General features: G+C 33.3%; 2 protein-coding genes across 2 annotated transcripts in view; one reads left to right on the top strand and one right to left on the bottom strand.

Moving 5' to 3' along the window:
* LOC140436660 (CUE domain-containing protein 2) overlaps positions 1-2524 on the bottom strand; it is an 81761-nt gene extending 79237 nt beyond the window's left edge. The window contains exon 1 of the mRNA XM_072525664.1: positions 2383-2524. The gene's annotated coding sequence lies outside the window, so the exon portion shown is untranslated. The remainder of the gene's footprint in view (positions 1-2382) is intronic.
* Positions 2525-2808: 284 nt separating this feature from the next.
* LOC140436658 (uncharacterized) lies at positions 2809-18582 on the top strand. The gene is made up of 2 exons (XM_072525662.1): positions 2809-2973; positions 17567-18582. The coding sequence occupies exons 1-2, from the start codon at positions 2929-2931 to the stop codon at positions 18197-18199; spliced, it is 678 nt and encodes a 225-aa protein (XP_072381763.1). The 5' UTR covers positions 2809-2928; the 3' UTR covers positions 18200-18582.
* Positions 18583-23786: the final 5204 nt, after the last annotated feature.

Genomic DNA, 23786 nt, shown 5'->3' with positions numbered 1-23786 from the left:
TCTGAAGTGGAAAAAGCCATTTCATCGCTAAAAAACGACAAAACACCAGGTCCCGACAACATACAGGGCGAGATCATAAAACTCCTATGCGAAACGGATGACCACTTCCTCGATTTTCTGACAGGCCTTTTACGACAAAGGAGAGATTCCTGAGGAATGGCTTCGATCGACCTTTGTAGCCATACCTAAAACACCAAGTGCAAAACTCTGTGATCAACACCGCTTAATAAGCTTGATAAATCACATTACCAAAGTTTTTACCAAAATCATACACAATAGAATATATAACAAATGCGAAGCAAATATATCGGAGTCACAGTTCGGATTCCGAAGCGCATTGGGCACAAGAGAGGCGATCTTCAGTCTGCAAGTTTTAATTCAAAGATGCAGAGACATGCACAAGGACGTCCACTTGTGCTTCATCGACTTCTCCAAGGCGTTTGACAAGGTCAAACATGATAAACTCATGGAAATGCTCAGGAAGATGCATATTGATGGCAAGGATCTGCGCATAATAACCAGTCTCTATTGGAACCAAAGTGCTGAGATAAAGATGGGCAACTTACACAGTGGGAAGATAGATATTAAAAAGGGTGTACGACAGGGATGCGTCCTCTCGCCGCTCCTGTTCAATATATACTCTGAACAAATCTTCAGAGAAGCACTGGGAGAAGTTTCGGAGGGTATCAAAGTAAACGGAGAGGTAATCAATATTAGATATGCTGACGACAGAGTTGTTATCGCAAATGACTGCAACGAGCTCCAAAGACTCATGCAAAGCATACACACAGCAAGTCAAGAATATGGTTTAGAACTCAATACAACCAAAACTAAATGCATGCTCATTAGCAGAACACAACAACCTCCGATGCAATTGACATTAAACAACCGAAAAATAGAACAAGTGGAGACATACACATACCTTGGAACCACAGTCAACACAAAATGGGATCAGTCAACAGAAATAAGATCACGAATTGAAAAAGCGCGAAACGCGTTCAACAATATGAAAAAGTGGTTCACAAGCAAAATCTCAATAGAACTAAAATTAAGACTGGTCAAGTGTTATGTCTTCCCGGTCTTGTTCTATGGAGCAGAGGCATGGACCACAACGGAAGCCACCCTGAAGAAACTAGAATCCTTTGAGCTGTGGATATATCGCCATATTCTTCGGATATCCTGGACAGACCACATCACTAACGTGGAAGTAATGCAGAGAATAGGCAAAAGCAAAGAAATAATCTTCACCGTAAAGAAACGGAAGCTTGAGTACTTCGGACATGTCATGAGGCATACTAAGTACCGTCTGCTACAGTTAATAGTCCAAGGAAGAATCGACAGTAGGAGGGGACCGGGAAGAAGACGACACTCATGGATGCATAACCTGCGACAATGGTTCGGACTAACATCGACCGAACTGTTCAGAGGTGCCGTAAACAAAGTCAAAATAGCCTTGTTAATAGCCAACGTCCGAAACGGATAGGGCAAAGGAAGAAGAAGATAATCTATATATAATACTCATCTTACAATATGTAAGAACAATTAAATATAACTAGTTTAGCTGGAGAAATTGTTATGAAATGGAGTTATTAGAAATACTAATGAATATTATCGGTATAACGTAAAACAATAATCATAAAGATTTACTAATTGAGAATAATAATATTACTAAAAACAATATTCATTTAATAAACAAAACATACAACAAATTTGATCAAATATCTGTACAAATATTAGTGAAGTTAGATCTATTAGTTATATTGCGATTTTAAATGACAAAAAAACTGTTTTTAAAGTTTTTGTACAATTTTTTGAAAATTATCTTTTACACACATCTTCTACTTGTAATGACAAACACAACAAAAAATAATTATCTAATTTGGTGCAGTCGTTTTGAAGTAATACCCGTACAAACATTCGGCGATTTATTTTTATTAATAAAGATAAGCAAATTGAATGAAGCAGATCTAAGAAATAAATATTGAAAACTTAAGAATTCACCTCCGCTTTGTGAAGCATTACGCAGTATGTCGGATCCTGGTTTAAACTCAGATGGTACCTTAAACTTCTAAAATTTTCCTTCCTTATTACATTTCGCAAAAGTATTAATACCCAAAGTGACCTATAAGAAACTCGCCAGAAATATAAGAAGTATATTATAAAAATGCATAATCAACAGCTAGGTGAATACCAAGGAGAATTTAAAAAAGGTAGATTCACAATCGATCAAGTTTTGTCTTAAAAATTATGTCGAATAGTTCGTATGAAAAAAAAAAAATAATAAAACTTGAAATTTATTGACTTGAAAAAACCTTACAAGAACACTTATGTGATGAATGGAGAAGGGTGTCGTTTCCCGTCATATTTACGAGTCTGTCTTACCTAAAACGCACGCCAATGGACGTTTTCCACCAAAAATAAAAATCTAAACAATTTATTTATAAGCTCTAGCGGTGATTGCAAGTGCATTTGCATTTTAAATATAATCCAGTACTCAGTTATTCCAAACTAATTTTTATAACACTACATTTTACATCACAACAATAACATTGTTATCACTGCAATTTTATACTTTAAAAACCATGGTATAGAAACAAATGAACATTGCAAAAAAGGTATAAAATAAATTATCTTCTTAATACTTCATTAATAAATTAATGGTTTCCCATAAACTATCGATAATTCGCATGTCATTTGTGGGAGGAAATAATGGTAAAAATAATTAATTTAATAAAAATGTTGATTAACGAATCCCACGTTCAATTGTTTTTTAAATTAAATCGCATGTTTATACGTAAATAATCCAGTTTATTGATATTTTCGAGTTTAAATCAGTCTTTATCTACCACTATATTTATAATAGACTGTTGGCCCAGTGAGTTTTGGGCTATTTCTATTGGTTAATATACCGTGTTGTTAATAGTTAGAATGAAGGCTTTTGTATTATGGACTGTAGCATTAGTTTGGTTTTGTGTAAGTAATATTATTATAAATCGGTTTACGTTTTTCGACATCTTATATTTTCTAATCACTATTTCTATTGGTTTTTCCGTAAGTTTTTTTCACTTTGACTTAATATCTCTTTATTAATACCTTCCCAACTCATCCTGGTCTCATGGTTTTCATTCCAGAACTTATTTTCGGATTCTTTTGCTATCTATGTACTGTAAATGTTCATATCATACCAGCTGTTTGTTTTTAAAATCCTCTGTGGGTGTTTTTTATTGACTATATTTTCTCTCACTCTTTCGTTCGTTATTATTTATCTTCTAGATATTCTTGCCAATCTTCTCCGGGAGTCCCCTGTCGATCCCTTCTTTCATTAAAATGGCCATATCTCTTACGTAGACCATAATATCTTTAAGTGTAATATTATGTATTCTTTTTTGTTATCTTTTGTGGTAATTTGGTTTGACGCTTCGTTTGACGTTTGGTAAAACTTTTTGTTGTGCTGCCTCCTTCTTCAAGTTCCGCTCCTAGCGGAGATTGCAAATCATTCTGGCAATTATAATTTTGCTGGTTAGGCGCCTGAATAATTTAGTTGAACTGCATTCAAACCATTCGCAGAAATTGCGTACAAACTTGATTTTACGTCTTCCTATGATATAGAATAGAATAGAATAGTAAAAATCTTTATTCTCAGGATTCACAAGTTACACACAAATATAAATTGTCAATAGAGAGAATGGTGTCAATTATAATTTGTAATGGTTCCTGTAACAACCTGCACTTAACATAAAAGTAATATTAAAATATAAGGATAATAACAGTGACGTTTAGATTCAGATAAGAGCCCTCAGTCTCCCTGCAGGTCAGCTTGAAGGTATTCTTCCACTTTGTACGGTTCAAGGCGTATGAGCAACTGTTGAACAGACTTTCTATATTTATTTATGTCAGTTTCTATTTTGATGCTATAAGGCAGTTTATTAAAGAATTTAATACAGGCATATTCTGTGGTTTTCTCAGATGCTGTTAGTCTGTGTATTGGTATATTATAGTTTATGAGATTGTTTCGTGTATTAGTATTATGATTTGTTATGTGTTTCAAGAATTTATGTCTATTTTAAAAAATGAAAAGTAAGCATTTATATATGTATGTTCCAGCCATTGTTAGTATGTTTAGTTTGTTGAAATTACCTCTACATGAATCCCTGTATTTCAAGTTAAGTAGAGTTCTGATTGCTCTTTTTTGTAATATAAAAACCTGTTCAGCGTTACCACTTCCCCCCAGAAAACTATTCCAAATCGCATTACAGAATGAAAATTTGAAAAATATACAACTCGTTTACATTTTTCGTCCAAATAATTTGCTGTTATTCTGAAAGAGTAGCAGATAGATACTAACCTGTTACATATCTCATTTATATGCACTCCAAAATCTAAATTTTGGTCAATATGTACCCCCAGAAATTTTGTGCTTTGGTTTAGAGTAACCATTTGCGATTGAATTGAGACAGTTTCTGGTAAGGTACTATTATTTGTTTTAGTGACGAAACAGATATAATTTGTTTTTTCTCTGTTCAGTATGAGTTTATTCATATTGAGCCATCTCTATGCTTTATCTAATCTATTATTAGCGATATTTAATAAATTATTCAAGGATGACCCTATAGTTAAAATGTTAGTGTCATCTGCAAATTTCACAATAAGAGTATTCTGATTGCTGTCTGTAATGTCGAAAGCTAAATTATTTACATAAAAAACAAAGAGAAGAGGACCCATAATACTTCCCTGAGGAATTCCCACCGAAATGAGTCCTTCATCAGAAAAGCAATTTCTTCCCTCGTACTCAAATTTTACTTTCTGTTTTCTGTTTGATAGGTATGATTTTATCCAATTATAACCTGGCCCTCTAATGCCATATCTGTAAAGCTTTTCCATTAGTATTTTGTGATTTAAAATATCAAATGATAAATCTGAAAATATGCCCATGGATATATCTTTGTTTTCATAACCCTCATTTATCTTTGTTATAAAATCATAAATGGCAGTCTCTATAGATTTTCCCTTAAGGTACCCATGTTGTGCATGGCATAACAGTCCCTCACTATAGAAAAAACTGAGAAGCCTGACACACATGATTGTTTCAAAAACCTTAGAGAGGCTTATCGGACGATAATTTTCTAGTAAAGTGGCATCACCTTTTTTATACACTGGTTTTACTACAGCTATTTTTAAGTTGTCTGGAAATATCTCATTTATGAAGGTATTGTTTATTATATGACATAATGGTATAGCTATGCACACAGTTTTATTATATTTGTAGGTATTTCCATCATATCCTGAAGTGAATTTATTTTTCAATTTTCTAATTAATTCAATTACTTCATTTATAGTTACTGGCGTTAGAAAAAATGAGTTTTTGTTAAACTCTATTTTGGTGCTGAATTCTATTTTTGGTATATTTTCTAAAAGATGTGTAGCAGCATTTAAAAAATATTCATTAAAATTATTACTTACTATGACTGGATCTCCTAGTATAGCTACATTATTATCAATACAATTTACCTGTGTGATTTCTTTAACGATTTTCCATAGACTTTTTGACTTATTTTGACTATTATATATTTCTTGCCCATACTGCATTTTTCGTGAATCCACAAGCATTTTATTATACTGACGTTTTGTTTGTTTGTACTCATCTTTGTAATGGTCATCTACTCTACTTAACATTAGCAAAAGGTCTAAGCGACTTTTATATTGATTTATTTCATTTGTATTATAGTATTTGATATATTTTCTATGTTTATTTATATTTTTTTTCTGGAAAGCATTGGTCAAATAACAAAGAAATGATTTTCATAAATACAACCCATTGCTTTTCTATATCCCAATTTGGAACTGAAAAAAGCTCCTCCCACTCTTCATCTTGCAGTATTTTGCATCTTGCAGTATCTTCATCTTGATATTTTCAGTATACGCCAACAACCCACATTTCTAAAGCTTTCAGGTTTTTAATATTGGATTATTTCTGTCCAGATCTCAACCCGATACAAAAGGCTGGAGAAAATATAACATAGATGAATTCTTATCCGAAGCGTTATTGATATTGCGATCACAGAAAAGTTTTCTCATTCTGTTAAAAGTTGACATTTATTACTTATTTAGTACATGTCACTATGTACTAATTATGGTGGTTTCTCATTTTTTCGGTACTATAACTCTAATAGTGTTTTAGCTTTATTTGCCAAAATACTATCTGTTACTTTGGTTTGCATATGCAGGTAATCACATTTTTTGCAAGTACCTACTCTTGGTCTTCTAAAAGACAATTTAGGAAAGTCTTTAAGATAAAATTTTTGACTTATGATTACTATTAGGGTGTTTATCTTTAAATCATGTAAACAATCTGCTCATATTTAAACCTGTGCTTAAATACTTCTTTTCTGATTTACAGCTGCAATAGTGCACATCTTCTCGTGGAAGTGGATTAATATGGGTTTTAACAAGCTTGAACTTAAATGGCCCACCACGATTATCTTTAAAAACCAAATCCCATAGTTCCTTTTTCCTTACAATGTTTGTGATTTTTTGGACACTCTAAACTCTAAATATATTTAAAAAGGATTTTTACATATCTTTACAGAATCTTCCTCCCCATCATGTAACCTGTAACTTATTGTGGCTTGCCCCCTGCTGTTTTCTGCTTCTTCGTAGGTCGCATGTCGTGTTCTGACAATTTTAAGTAAGTCAAGCAATCCTAATAAGTATGATCCTTGTTCGTTTAATCCCAGTTTAAGTTACTTAATATATACTAAATGATGCTTACATAATTATTAAAAAGCTACTTTTTCATATCAGACGTTACTTGTTTTGCCACTGTATTTACACTTGTAAATAACCCTAAGCCAAACAAACACGTTGTAATTTATTTCCAAATTTATTAAAATAAAAAGAAAACACTAATGTTAATACATAAAATTAAATACCGTACTTAAAATTAGGCCTAGGCCTAATCGTAAAAGACACATCCAGTAAAATTTTTTAGCTAATTTAGGCTAAATTGGTCTTCTCTAGAAACAAAACTAGCCTAGAGCAAGACGTAATAAACTGTACTAGAATTTTAAGGTACTGAAAGAACTGAACATAAAATGAAATAAATAACAAAGATAATCGTTTACAAGTTAATAGTTTAAGCCAAGTTCTAGTATAAAATACAATGAATTAACCTCTTCAGTAGGTAGTGGAATCTACCTCTGTTTATTTTGTGCGGTGTAGGATTTTCCACTTAGTCTTGCCACTTTCTGCCTCTTCCTAAACTCAGTACACTCCTTAATTTCATCGCCAAAATCCTAATTCTATTTAAAGTTATTTTATATAACAAGATAATAACACTTTTACAAGTAATCAAGACACATTATGCTAATGCGTATTGTTTGTTTATATTTTGGCACATGGATCCAATGGCATTTCCACCACCTGCTGAGTTAAACACAGTGCATTCTGTTGGAATTTTTGTAACCCTTTTTTTGTGACTCTTTGGAGAGTGTTTAGCACATACATCTTTTAGCAGTGAATTGACATAGGAACATTGATCACTTAGCAACAATGAAAGAATTTTTGTCAAAAGTGTCACTTAAATCTATGCTGCTCTGAAGAGTTCTGTAGAACTGCATTTAAACCGGTCCCTTAAATTCTTCAAGCATGACACTCTCCTTGTTTCTAAACTCCTTCCTCCTTTTATCTTTCTCCGTATTATCAGCCTTAGCAGTTCATATCGCTGTTCCCTCATTACATGTCCCAGATATCGTAACTTTCTTATTTTTATTGTGTTTATTATTTCGCATTCTTTGCCCATTTCTCGCAATACTTCCGTGTTAGTTTTCTTCTGTGTCCATGCTATTCGAAGAATCCTCTTGTAACACCACATTTCAAAGGACTGTAATTTATTTATGTGTTCTTGCTTTAATGTCCAGCTTTTAAGTCCATATTGCAGTATCGAAAACACGTAGCATATCAGTGCTCTTACTCTCAGTTCAAATCTAAGGTCTTTGTTGCAGAGAATTGTTTTCATTTTTACAAACGCATTTCTTGCTATTTCTATCCTGGCCCTTATTTCGGTTGTTTGATCATTATTGTCTGAAATCCAGGTTCCTAGGTATTTGTATTTATCAACCCTTTCTATCGGTACATTTCCCAAATGTATGTTTGTTGGTATATTTGTTTTCTTTGTTATTATCATGTATTTGGTCTTTTTTATATTCATTTTTAGTCCATATTTTTCACAGAAACTGTTTGTTTTGTTTAGCAGTAATTGGAGTTGTTCAGCAGAGCTTGCCATAATCACGGTGTCACCTGCATATCTTATGTTGTTAATTATTATTCCTTCACTTTGAGATAGTAATGCTTCTTCAAAAATAGCTTCACTATATACATTAAATAGTGACGAAGACATAATAAATCCCTGCCTAACTCCTCTTCTGATTTCAATTTCTGGACTGGGTTCGTTATCTATTACGATTTGTGCTCTTTGATTCCAGTAGAGGTTTGTTATTATTCTAAGTCCCTATGGTCTATGTTTTTTGTCTTTAGAATTTCGACCAATTTTTCATGTCTTACTTTGTCAAATGCTTTTTCAAAATCAACGTAACAAACATGCACATCAACATTCATTTCCATGCATCTTTGAGCTAACAAATTAAAAGCAAATAACGCTTCTCTGGTTCCTAGTCCGTTTCTGGACCCAAACTGACTATCATCTATTCCATCTTCCAGTTTTTTATTTATACGACCATGTATTATTTTCAGGAATAATTTGAGAATGTGAGTTATTAGTGATATTGTTCTGTATTCACTGCAATATTTAGCGTTTGTATTTTTAGGGATAGCACAAAAGGTGAAGAGTAACCATTGTTTCGGTATGTGTTCTGTTTTGTATAATGAGTTAAATAAGTCTACTCTAATGTCTAAGGTTTCATCATTTATGCATTTTAAGGTTTCTATAGGAATTTGTTCTGGATCTACTGGTTTACCATTTTTGCTGTTTTTTATTGCCGTTTTAATTTCCTCTTTTAATATCTTTTAAACCATATCCTCTTCTACTTCTATCTCCATCTGTTCTGTTCTATTGTCTTTGAACAGTTCATTGATGTATTCTGTCCACCTTTTTAATTTGGCGTTAGTATTCAACACAAGTTTTCAATTTGCATCTTTCAGTATTCCCGGTTTTCTTGTTCTATTGTTGTGAGTTAATTTTTTAATTTTTTTATGTGTGTTAAAACTATCATATATTTTCTGGTATTCTTATATTTCTGCGCATTGTTCTTTTAACCATTGTTCTTTTGCTTTTTTAATTCTGTATTTTATTTGTTTATCCACTTTTTTGTACGTCTGATTATCTTTGTTTTTATATTGACGTCTTTCTTCCATTAAATCTAAAATTTCTTCCGTCATCCATTGCTACTTTTTATATCTGGTTGGTATTAGAATTTTTGACTTTTATCTATTTCTGTCTTTATTAATAACCATTTTTTATCCGGCTCAGTATTTTGTAGAATTTGTTCTTTAACATTCATTAATCCGTTGTTGATTTCATCTGCTAGGCTTTGCCTGATGTGTGGGTTCCTTAATTTACTTGTATCGATTTTTGCATTTGTTGTTCTTCGTTTTATTATTTTCATTTTGAGCCTAATTTTGGTGACTACTGGGTTGTGATATTATCCTATGTCGGCACTTGGATAGGTTTTTGCGGATATAATTGCGTTCCTGCATCTTTTGTGTAACTAATACATAGTCTATTTGGTTTCTTACAATTCTCTCTTCTTGATCTGCTGGTGACTTCCAGGTATATAGTGTTGTCTTTGGCAGTTTGAATAATGTATTAGCTATAACAAAATTATTGCTTTGGCAAAATTCGATAAGCCTGTCACCCCTTTCGTCCAGACCATATCCTCCTGTACATTCTTCTACTTTTTCTTCCCCAACCTTTGCGTTAAAGTCCTTCATTATAATTAATACATCTTGCGTTTTAATGGATTTTAAAATGTTGTCTAGGTCTTCGTAGAAAGTTTCAATATCGCTCTCTGGTTTGTCCGCAGTTGGAGCATAAACTTGTAGGATGTTTATTTTGGGTTTGTTCTTGTTTAATTGTAAGGGTATAATTCTGTTGGAGTACGGAGTGAAATTTATTACAGCTTTATCAATCTTTTTGTTTAATATTATTCCGACACCATATATGTGTGAACCGTCTTGACTTCCTGAATAATATATTGTTTTATTGTTTATTTTTATCTTTCCTCAGTCGGGCCATTGGACATCGCTGATTCCTAAAATATCTATATTCAGCCTTTCCATATCTTTAACGGCATTATGTACTTTTCTAGCTTGATGTAGACTTCTAACATTCCAAGTCGCTACTTTGCAAGATTTTCGCATGTTGACGACCGGGGAGGCCTTGCAGTCTTGTGAGTTTCCTCCTCTTGCCGGATCTTGTTTTCCGAGTTTCATAATCAGTAGAATGTTTGGCTGTATTGTTAGTCATGATGATTAACTAGGGATGCTCTATGAGCCTTTAATGCATTGGTTTCCCGTTGCCTTATGCATCTCCACGCCGTTGACCATGTCTGATTCGTCCGCCTTTAGTAACGATTTTCAATTTCTAGGACAAGAAGGTGCCCTTCCACTGACCGACTCTTCCACCCGAAGCTGTTGATCAGTAAGTGGGGGATTGCTTATACCGGCAACCACCAGAGCCTCGTTTGTTATCTAGCAGAATGTACCGGATGATCATGATCTAGATCATCTCACGGGCAGCTGAGGTTGACATTTGAATAGAAGAGGCTATGTATTGCGCATCACTATCCCTTACTTCCACATATTACGTAAATAAATTAAGAGCCATAATTTACGCCTTGTAACAAGAGAATTTTTGAAAGCCAGAACATAATCCGTTAAAGACTACACAGGAGAAGACCACAGCCGTTAATAACCAAGAGAAAAGATATAGCAGAGACGACGTGGTGATTATATTGTCGGGATTTATATATATAAATGATCAATGCCAAGAACTTGTTTACCAAACCCCTGAAGAAATCGAAGAACAGCTTAATATACTTGAGAATGAAATAAAACTAGACTATTCTAATGGCCAGACGACTGGACAAAATCTACAAAAACGACAATACATAAGACAGGCAGCTTTCATAAATGCGACAACTATAGAACCATCTCCCTTATCTTACATGCCAGCAAACTAATAGGATTGAATAGTCAATGAAAGACTAACAACTTTTTTACAAATAGAAATACTCCAAGAGCAAACTGGATTTACCAAAGGTAAAGGTATCCGGAAACATCTTCTGAACACAAGACATATAATAGAAAACTCTAGGAAATTTAGTATCCCATTATACATTTTGTTTTATAGGTTATCTGAAAGCGTTCGAGGGTCAAATGGCAACACGGCAGAAATAAAATATGTAGGCTTACCACAACACTTAATTTCGTTTATAACTGAACTATACGAACATAAATCAGATAAGGACTGTTTTCACCATTATTTAATATATATGGGAAAATATTATGAAAAGAGTGCTTGAAGGATAAGAAAAGGGCATCTTAATAAATGAGGCCACAATAAGAGAGGCCATATAGAGAACACATCTCCTACATATCTCTACCATCTTGTGGACTGTTTGTCATGTTTTGACAAACATACATGAATTTATCTGGAGATAACTTTACAATAACTTTAATAATGGAGATTACTTTACAAACAAAAGTAATCTTTTTCGGATTAGTCATAGACTCATCCTAATCTCCTTAATATTGTTCTGAAGCTAGTTTCTTGTGGCTTTTTAAATTAATTACTATTTAAATGGGAATAAGCCACAATTAAAGGTTAAAATAAGTTTATTGACGTTTCAATTTCCACTTCGGAAATTTCTCAAAATACAAATTTACTAATGTTTGTATTTTGAGAACGATTTCCGAAGTGGAAATTGAAACGTCAATAAACGTATTTTAACCTTTAATTGTGGCTTATTCCCATTTAAATAGTAATTTATCCTAATCTCCATTATTAGCGGATATGTTTATGGCGGATTTCGAACAAAACATTGTGCATAAACAAGACCAACAATCCACAGTATAGTGAAAATATGTAGATAATTATGTTCTTTATTTTACCATACGGACCAGAAGCATTGAATAAATTACTGATGAAAGTCAACATTTAAGTAAAGAAGAATCAATCCGAATTACCATAAACATATGTATAATACATAAAAACATTATACATAAACACACAAAATAATCAGAATTTTATATTATCCAAAGAACACTCCCGAAGAGTACAAGAATTTTCTACTAAAATCACCGCTGTTTACCTACAAGATCGAGGCCAAGTAGGTCACCTTGTGATATAAAATATGTATCTTAGATTTATAAAATGGTTTAAGAATACTTCTTCTTCCTCTTCTTCTTCTTTTCTTCCTTTTAAGCAATTCTGCTTGTTCATTGGCGGATTAATACCTCTATGGAAGGTCTTCACTGCAGCTTTTGGGCGGTCATCCGTTACTTCTTCTGCCGATTGGTGACTTATCTCTTGCTATTTTGACGATTCTTTTTTCTATTTTGTGTCCATTAATTTATACATTGTACGTTACATTTTATTTTAATGTCTTCACTTCTCTTTCGATCTCTCAGCGTATTTCCTGTAATTCTTCTCAGTGCTCTCATCTCTGCCGTTTCCAGTAGCCTTTGCGTTGTGGCTGTATCGGGTCTTGTTTCTGAGGCATATGTCATTATGGATCTTACATTGGCTTTATAAATTCTTGACTTCATCTTAGTGTTAAGGTGTCTGTTTCTCCATATAGTGTCATTAAGGCATCTTGCCAGTCTATTTGCTTTTTGTACTTGATGTCTTACTTCTTTGTCCAGGTCCTCATAGATAGACAGTGTAATTCCAATGTATTTTATTTCCACTATTTGTTCAATACTGATGCCATCAATTTCTATTTTACATCGGTTCTTTGCTGACTAGTATTGGTTTAGTTTTCTGAGATGAGATTGTCATATTAAATTCTTATGTTCGTATGTTAAATCTGTGGACCAGTCTTTGCACACTCTCTTCATCTTGGGCTATCAATATTGCGTCGTATGGGTAACAGAGTATTTTTATATATGTTTCCCATTCTGTATCCTCTTTCTTTGTTAACGTTTTTGATGATTTTATCCATGATTAAATCAAAATAATTGAAAATTATGAATTTCCTTGTCTTATTTGGCTGCCTATTTCTATAGGTTCTGTAAGTTGTTCATCTATTCTGACTTCCAATTTGTTGTTTTGGTAGATGATTTCAAAAGTTTTTATAATATTTAGGGGAACTTCTCTATTATACAGAAGATAGATTACATCATTGAGTTTTACTCTATCAAACGCTTTCTTGAGGTCAATGAGACACAGAAATACTGGTCTATTATACTCTAGTCATTTCTCAGTAATTTGCTTTATAACGAATATTAAGGATACTTTTTCAAAAAGTAAAATAGTTGTTTATCAAATTTTATTAGGACAATAAAAAACTAGAGCACCGATTATATAATATGCGTATCTAGTTTCAAAAAACTTTTGTTGCATCTTGAGCTTAACCTTGCAGGCTCAGCATTTTTATATAAATATGGCCTAGTAAATCGGTTGATTCTTCATAGGCCGATATGATATAAAATAGTAGAGGCACGTAATCGTGGTCAATAATAACAGTAGTTCATTTTAGCAAGTCGGTAATTATATTTAAGATGTAAGCATACGTAATTAATACATCGTTCAATAAGTAATGTTATCTAAATAATAGCGAATAAATCCGAAATATCACAGTTTAATATATTTGCCAATCCTCTTTCAAGTCAAGATGTAGGTGTGTAGAAAATGTCGCCTGTTAATTTAGGCATTAAGATGGAGCCGACCATCAATACTACCTTTTACCATAAACCGTCAAAATAACCGCCAAACAAAATTGGCTATAATAACTTCTTCTTCTTCTTCCTTCTTGTATGTAGGCTTTAAAGCCTGTTTCTTCTTCAATATTAGCCTACTAAATTGTTTAAATGATCGCACCATGTTTTTCTTGGTCTGCCAATACTTCTTTGTCCATTTGGTGACTTATCTCGTGCTATTCGTACTATCTTATTCTTTGCCATTCTACTAATGTGTTCGTTTCACTCCTGTTTCCGTTTTGTCATCCAACAGACTTTTCCCTGATATTCGTCGAAGTTTTTTTATCTCTGTTGTTTCTAGTAGTCGTCTCGTTTTAGATATGTCAGGTCTTGTCTCCGCCGTGTATGTTAATATAGGTCTGATTGCTGCTTTATATTTTCTTGTTTTTGTGTCTTGTCTTAGGTGTTTGTTTTTCCAGATTGGATCATTAAGAGATCCCGCCGCTTTACTTGCTTTTAAGCTTTGTTGTCGTACTTTTTCTTTAACATCTCCGTAACTAGTTATATCTATTCCCAGATATCTAAACCTTGCTTCCTGCTTTATTATTTTCCTATCAAATTTGATTTTATATCGTAGATATAAAATTAGATTATTTAGATGTTGTCATGCATTTAATATTATCATATTGTATTTCTTGGCTGTTGTATTGAAGATGTGTGTTAATCTTTGGAGCTCGTCTTCTGTCTCGGCGATTAATGAGGCGTCATCTGTATAACATAATATTTGGATTTGTTTGTTCCCCATTCTGTAACCATGACCTTTACGTACTGCTTATAGTATTTCGTCCATTATTATATCAAAGAGAAGAAGGCTTAACGAGTCACCCTGTCTGACCCCGCTTTGTATAGGTATATACTGTGTTAGTTTTGTATTTATCTTTTTCTGTATTCGATTATGGAAGTAGATGTTTTTGATGGTTTGTATAATATTGATTGGTACGTTTCTTTTATACAGTAGGTGTAAGACGTCTTCCACTTGGATGCGATCGAAAGCCTTTGTCAGATTTATAAAACCTAGTTATGCTGGTTTATTGTACTCGATGGCCTTTTCTGTGATTTGTCTTAGCACAAATACGGCGTCTACGCAGGATTTTCGGATATGAGTCCTTGTTGTTCATCTGATAAAGTTGTTGGTTTATTGATTTTGTTGGTTAGGACTTTTGTGGCAAGCTTAAGTACGGTGTTTAGTAGATTTATACCTCTATAATTGTTGGGGTCTTCTTTATCTCCTTTCTTGAACATTGGCATCATTATGCTGTCTCCATACGTCTGGTATCTTGCAGTGCAATATTAGTTGTTGTATAAGTTTTGTCATCTCTAGGGTTATACTTTCTCCTCCGTGTTTTAGAAGCTCGTTGGTTATTCCGTCTGGTCCTGGTGAATTGCTATTTTTGAGCGAATTTATGGCTATCTCTACTTCCTGAAAACTGATTTCTATTTCGTGTCTTAATTCAGGTACGTTATTGTGTTGATTATTATTTTCCTTTCCTTTAAGTAGTTGCATCAGGTATCTTTCCCATTCGTTTGCTGGTATGCTATTGTATTTCTTTAATTCTGCCTTTTCTTTCCGTTGGTTTCTTATGAATCTCCACATTTGTTTTTGTGTACCATAGAAGTCGCTTTTCACTCTTTTTGTAAACTGTTCCCAGTGTTCATTTTTTGTTCTTCTTACCAACTGTTTTGTTTCATTTCGTATTCTTTTATAAGTGTCTTGGGACTCTAAAGTATTTGATGTTTTGTACTTCGTGTAGGCCTCTAGTTTCTCTTTACATTTCTCTTTTATTTCTTTTCTGAACCATGGTGTATTGTTGTTGTTATGTATTAAGTATGACTTTGCGTTTTTCTAGAGCTTCTGTTGCTGTTTCTTCAATGTTGATTTTAATTTTCTTCCAGCTCGCGTTTATATCTTCGATGTCGTCTATTTGTTTCAGCTGAATATTTTGTGCTAGCCTCCTTTGATACATTTCTTTTGTAGAGTCGTTCTACAGTGATTCTATATTGAATTTTTTCTCGGTGATTTCCCATAGAACAAGTTTTGGTATTTTCATTCTTATTTTTGTCAGTACTAGTTTGTGTTAACTAACTGCGCTATAATAACGTCTCCCTAATTTAAAATATATGTAAAAGGGCAAAACTGACCGACAAGGGCATAAACATAAACGGAGAAAATCTTAGCCATCTAAGGTTTGCAGATGATATTGTACTAATAGCTGATAGGATAAATGAGGCCAAAGAACTTTTAAATCAGCTCTACCTTTCCTCGCTAGAAGGGGGATTGAAAATAAATATATCTAAAACCCAGATGATGACAAATCTTGTAGTCAGCGAAGATATATGCGTAGGAACAAGATCCATAGACCAGGTAATGGCCTATAAATACCTAGGTCATGAGATTCGCATAGGAAAAGATAACCAAACCGTTGAGCTTTTCCGTCGTATAAGACTGACTTGGGCAGCCTTCGGCAAGCTGAACCATATTTTCAAATCGTCTGATATACCAATATGCCTTAAAAGAAAAACGTTTAATCAGTGTGTTTTGCCAGTGTTAACATACGGTGCCGAAACGTTGACTATGACAAGGAGAACAGTTCAAAAGATCCGTGTGTGTCAAAGGGCGATGGAGCGTGCTATGTTGGGCGTTTCACTACGAGACAAGATCCCAAATCGCCAGCTACGACAAAGAACAGGAGTGGCTGATGCAGTAAAGAGAGTAGCAACACTAAAATGGAACTGGGCACGTCACGTGGCTCGAATGACAGACAATAGATGGACAAAGCGGATACTGGAATGGAGACCAAGAGATGATGCCTACCGAAGTAGAGGTCGTCCACCAACACGTTGGACTGACGACCTAAAACGTTGTCATAGGAATTGGATGCAAGAGGCACAAGATCGAAATAGATGGAAAATTATGAGGGAGATCTATGTCCAGCAGTGGATAAGCGAAGATTGAATGATGATGATGAATTTAAAATAATCATTTAATAGTACAGTATTATGCACTTTTAATCATTAATTTTAAATTTTAATAACTTTATGTTTATATAGGATGTCCCATATACATCAATTTTATTATAGCAATCATAAAGGTGACGAATAAAATTTTTTTGACTATAATATTCATCTTCAGTTAATATGGGCTAACATCTTCCTTTCATTAGTTTGGAAATACCTTATGTCTCGAACTTTTAGCTGTTAGGTATTTCTGTTTTACCAATTTGGGGTTACATGTAATGCACTATGCACAGAACACATCCATGTTGTATATTCTATGAAGATATGTCAGTCTATCCCACCTATTTCCTTTCATTTGTAATTACTGTTGTTTATTTGTTACAAACTTCGCTACCTAGTTGTGAACTGAAACCTTTGGTATAAATTACATAAAGAAACGTGAATAATTAACAATCTTTTACTGTTTAACAAATATTGGACCTTAATTTATAAATAAAAGTTTTTTACTTAATTTCTATTGCGCCGCCTATGTTTTACAGAAGGCACCGATACTCGGCATGGAATTTTGTTTTTATAATAATTGTTCAATGGACATCGTATAAACTTTAAATTTATTAACGAACTAAATATGAGCCTATAACACCTTAACTTATATTATGTACAATTTCTGTTTCAGGTAGGTCAGACATTGGGATTTGAGACGGGGGCCGACTATTACAAAGAATGCGCAGATTCTTTAGGACTGACACAAGACTTATACAAACCATTCGGCACTAATCGAACTCAGATGCTTTGCCTGCAGAAATGTGTATTTGAAAAAGACGGAACACTAAATAAAAAAGGACATTTGGAAAAATCAGACGTACTGGAACGCCTTTTCGCTACTTTATTTGGCAACGATGACCAAAAAATAAATGATTTCAATGCTTGCGTAAAGAACCTACTGCCTCGTGGAAATGTTAAACACTGTATGGATGTTGATAAAATAATTTATTGTATAGTTTCCAATATGCACCTTGCGTCTCCATTACTGGATCCCTCCTATCCTAGTGCGGGGGGAATACAAATGGGAGGAGGGTTTGGAGGTTTAGGAGGTTTAGGAGGTTTAGGAGGTTTTGGAAATATTGGAGGATTTGACAACTCGGGAGGATTCGGGAATCTGGGAGGATTCGGAAATCCGGCTGGATTCGGACATCCGGGTGGATTTGATTTAAGTGGATCTGGACATTTGGGACCAGAACATTTAAACAGTGATTTTTTACCACGTTCAAATAAATTATCAAATGGAAAGAATGGAAAAAATGCCTAAAACAGTGGGAAACTTATTTGCAATTGAAGAGGCGAGTGGAAGAATGATGCATGTAACATTTAATACATTTTAAGATAGTGAATAGTTCAAAGATGGATTTAAGCATTTTAGGTGATAGGTTTAAATCCTAGGTTCTATGACAATTCCTTTTGTCAATATCCCAAAATGTAAACAGATGTATCATGATATAATTATTTTTCCACTAATCTTTTCACTTGATGTAGCTATTACCTTCTATAAATTCTATAATTTTTTTGATATTTTTGACATATTTAACACCGTAAGGTATTAGTGAGAGGAATACAAAAACTTTAAATTCAAAAATACTGTAATGCGAACTTTGCATATCTGTCGTCCATAAATAAAAAATTATACGGATTGTATATTTATTGTAAGTTTTTCCTGTGATTTCTATATTCTCAACAAATTTATTTTTGTATTGTCAGTATATATGTAAGTAAGTTAAACGTCAAATAACTGTCAAAATTTAATTAAGTATATTAAAGGTTTTCCCGAAAAAAAAATTACCTGTTTTCTACAGTCGTTAACGAGTAGAGATACATAAAGCTTCTCCAAAACATTGGTTTTTGTCTCACTGTGCTCACTTTATTATCTTTTAACCTTTCAGCGATAACCTGACATGATGGTACATAACATTTACACAAATTTATTATAATTTGTATTTAAACTCAAGCTTTGAAAATAAAAGTTAACAGATATATCTTTTTCGCATTTTGAGTAATATAAAACACAAAAAGACTAATTAAACAAATAAAAAACATTTATTTCTAAGAAATTAAACAAAGGCTAAAAAAAAAACAAATGTTTGAGCTGCGTAAATTAGATACATGAATGAATTTATACCTTGAAAATAAGTCAATCTTCGCTGCTGTCTTCGGAAATACCATCTTGTAGGCAGTCGGAGCAAATGCATTTTGCGTGTTCTAAGCATACAAATTTTTGGCATTTTTGACAGGTATATCTGGTTGGCCTATTTTTTTTTTCTACTACAGTAAAAACAACGACCTCGACGATTAGGTTGTGAATTTGGGGCTGGGACAATTTTTTCTTCAATATGGCAAATTTATATTTGTTTATTACAAATGAATTGATACCAGCTACATTCATTGCAGAATAAAAAATGACCATAGGCCATCGGCGAGTGACTCGAGCGCAATTGTAGGTGTAATTGATTGTGTAAATCTACTCCTCCTTTGGATTTATTATAGTCAATGATGATTTCTGGCTTGATCGTTAATTCGTCTAGCAAATCGTCGTGGTGCATCGTTGAGAGTAAAATAACGTTTTTGTTTTTTCTGGGTATATATTACACAATCGTACATTTTTCTCTAAAACCAAACATACTTGTTTGTTTGTTCTGTTCTCTTAGGATCAGTAAATTGAAGTGGAAGCTCTCTTTCGTTTTTTCTTATAATGCCTATCATAATCAAATGATGTTCGTTCAAAAGAAGATCGGCCAAGCTGGGGCTCGTAAAAAAATTTTCCATTGTTACATTTCTGTGAGACCAGATATAGGACTGCAGAGGCGAGGAACGAGGAAAAGATTGCTCGTACCAACTTTATATGGGCCAGGTGGCTGTTGTCCAACGTACACTTCTAGATTTGCGGTATAATGAAACTTTGCGTCTACTAATGTGTATATTTTTATGCCGTATTTTTTAGGTTTATTGGGCATATATACCCTAAAGCGACACCTGCCACGAAAAGCTTCCAGTTTTTCATCTACCGTTGTATATGCTGATAATGAAAAATGTTTAGGTAAATTTGAATTAAACGAATGGAAGAATTCTCTCACAGCTGCCAATTTGCCATATTCTTGCCTCTCTAATCGTGTTTGTTTATCATTAAAATGGATGTATCTGAACCGTGCAAGGGACATTGTCAATCTAAAAATCTCTGGCGGTGAGCCGTTTGTCCTAAGGAGATCTTTTGCATTTATGTGATTATTTTTGGTTACCCCAGCTATATATAAAAGACCCAATAGCGCCCTAAGTTCTAAAATATATATTTTCTTTGCAGATTTATAACTGAGATTGTAAGAACACAGTCCAATAAAGATATTCGTGTTGTCTACAATGGTTTGCAAAATTTCTTCAGTAAAAAAACAATTCCAAATCATTGATGCGCTTTTCATATCTTGTACTTCCCTAGTTACTTTAGAAATTTTTACCTTAATTAAATTGTCACTGCGAGTTCGTATTCGGCGGTTTCCCACATGTTTCTTCCATTTAGTTGTTCCATCCTTATCACTAAAATGCGGCACTCTTTGTGGAACATCCAAGACTTCTGAGATTGGCTCTTCAATTTTTTCTTCCATATCGGTGTCGTGGTCCTGGATCTCTCCGAAATCTCCTTTCAAACTAGCATCGTCATCGTCAGGTTTAACTTCTGATTCAGAATCAGAGAGAAACTTCGCATGAAGCTTTTCAAGATAAGCGTGTTGCTTTTCAAAACTCATTATTAGAAAAATCTGTAAAAAAATAAGTTTATATCAATCAATTATACAGAAAACATAACCAGTAGATCACTCCCAATTATAAATTACACAAATATTTTTTATTTACCCTAGAAATAAAATATTTTAAAATTGAATCTAATCTGAAGATTTGTGACAACTTGTATAACGTGCGCAGTTCAATATAGCATCGGAACTAAATGCATTACACAACTCTCACAACTGTACTGAATAGAGTATCCTCTCGCTTGAAGCTAGCGAGCACCATGGTAAACTTTATTCACAATTATAAGAACTGACTTATGCAGAATTTAAAAGTATCCCGCGGCCGCTGATAAAGTCGACGCCATAAAGAGATTTGCCTCTTCAGGTAAATAGTAAAAACGGCCGGCTTAACGAATTTTATATTTTATTTGGCATTTACGTTACATATTTAATTTAAATAAATATCTAGATAATTAAGGGAAAAAATACATAAACTGATAACTTATTCAATATACAAAATCAACAAATGCAAAAGTATTTTTTTATTTACTTTTTACTTTAAATGTATTATTTAATTATTAGAAAGCCATGGATCTAAACTTGGACATAATTTTTAATACCTATAAACATTTTAAAATAACATTTTCTTGTATATCTAAGTTTAAAATCACTTTCTACTTCAGTATTAATTAATAATTATGATTTCCCCTATCTACCACTTAATATTTTATAAGATTATTGATTAATAATTTTATGTGATGCACAACCTTTAGTGAAGAATAATTTTTTTTCGTAAAATTATTAATAAAGAAATTTATTATTTTTTGCCAACTTTTTCAGACATGAAACGGAAAAGTTAAACATAACAAGTCAACATGAATAAATATGAACCTTTTAAAACGAGTAAATCGGTACTCACCTGAGGGGCCGCAGACGTTCGGATACAATTAGCGTCTCTTTGTAAAGATAATGACGTCGACTTTACTAAAGTAACAAGACATTTACTTAACACAGACCCTACATATTACTCCCTTGAGTTAGTGATAAGTTATAGTCTAAAAAAATCATTATGAAATTGACTGGCCAGTTGGTTGTGAAAACCATTGCCAATAAAACACAAAACACACACACACACACACACACACAAAACGAGTATAAATATTACATCACATAGATATTATGTTAATTCTGTGTCACTATCACTGTCGTCTTTTAAATTGGTGATAATATTTTGTATATTATATGTAGAAAAATATGAATTCTTAGCTTTCATGATATGTGAGACTACATTTTTTCAACTATTCGCATCAATTTTGAGTACTTTCTTTTCAATTAAATGCAGGACAGATGCATTTAAATGTGGCGAAGTATTATTTCTTCGCATTCTTGACTTAAGTTGATGCCAGATATGTTCGATTTGGTTAAATACACAGTAATATGGTGGAAGTCTTAAAATCGTATGACCCATATTTTCGGCATAATTATTACAAAAGTATTCTTTTTCAATGCGAAACTTTTTAAAATGTCCAATAAATCCTTCTTAGTATTATCTATGTGAAAATAAATAATACAAGTAATTCTGTATTGTTATTTTCGTATCGCTTGAACTGGGAATTTTATTTAATTGCCTGCTATGATATGTTGCATTGTCCATAACTCCAACACTATTAGGGGGTATGTTGGGTATTAACTTATTTTTGAATTAGTCTTCAAATATATCTGAAGTTGTGTTGTCATGGTAATTGAGACATGAATCACTGATGTTTTTAGCTGATACAGATAAGGCATTTGGAACCCATGCATTGACTGATCCAGGATGGAATATTGTTATTCTTTTCCTCTATTAGAAGGCGCTTTTATTGAACAAGATTGACTATTATCTACCCAACCTTTAGATGGCGTATCGAGAGTATCAAATCACGTTTCATCTAAAAAAATAATAGGTCGATTCTCTCGACGATACTGTTTAATTTTGTTTAAATATTCCATTCGCCATATCCGTAAACGATTGGATTCCATAAGTACCTGTCTTTTATCTACTTTTTTGTATTTAAACCCTATACGTTGCAAACACTTCCAAACAGTTGTTCTACCGCACTTAATTTCAGTGTTGTCGACGTGAAGCCTGTCAACTAATATATCTAGTGTGGGTACAATTTGTTCTTCATACAAGGCATACACTTTGCGATGAATAAGGTCTTCATCTGCACGATCGAGCTTCCGAGAAATACTGTTATCCCGTCTTATTAATCTTAGTATAATAGGATCACTTACAATTTTTCTGACTGTGAATAATAGTTTTTTAGTCAAAGTTGCCGTTTCATGTAAGGCTTCGTTACTGTCCAGGTTTTTTTCGACAAGAGTTTGAAAAACATTAGCAATAAACGCCTCAAAAAAGCATTTCTGGCTTGTTCAACTCTGTTCTTTATTTCATTCTCGGGGTCATAACCCTCGTTCAGCAAACAACCCAAGTATTTAAATTGCCTGACCTGTTCGATTTCTTCACCAGAAACATATATCTTTGCGTTGGGGCAATCATTCCTACTTATAATCATTGTTTTTGTCTTCTTGATATTTATTTTCAAACCCCGAGCTTCACTTGCAAGAGTTAGATCATTTAAAAGGCATTGAAGATCTTCGATGTTATCTGCCACTATGGCTGTATCATCGGCATACCTGATGTTATTGATAAATATGCCGTTAACTTTAATACCCTTATTAGAGTCTGCCACTGCTTCTGCGAAGGCTTTTCTACGTATAAATTTTGTTGAAATTTTGAAGACGTACTGTTGCTGTCTGGTTCCAATACAGATTGGCGATAATTCTTATATCCTTATCGTCCAATCAGAACTCTTGTAGGTATTTTATCATCAATTCGTGTTTTGCTGTATGCTTAAATTGTTTATTATATTAATAAAACGTCTGATTTTGGCATGTTTATTTAGATTTAAAATATCAGAAAGATTTAAATTTTGTTTGATTTTGTTAAACCTGTTCCGACTCATACTGTCTTTTACTATTTGGTGTAAAAATTTTGGCTTGGACTGTAATTATATGTATGTAAATCTTACCTTGTTAGCAGGTAGACTCGATTTCAAATTTTTCTTCAGTTATATCAGGGTAAGA

The sequence above is a fragment of the Diabrotica undecimpunctata genome, chromosome 3, assembly GCF_040954645.1.
Source record: "Diabrotica undecimpunctata isolate CICGRU chromosome 3, icDiaUnde3, whole genome shotgun sequence".
Classification (NCBI taxonomy): domain Eukaryota; kingdom Metazoa; phylum Arthropoda; class Insecta; order Coleoptera; family Chrysomelidae; genus Diabrotica; species Diabrotica undecimpunctata.
The sequence above is the reverse complement of the archived record's forward strand: the minus strand, read 5'-3'. Positions and strand labels throughout refer to the sequence as shown.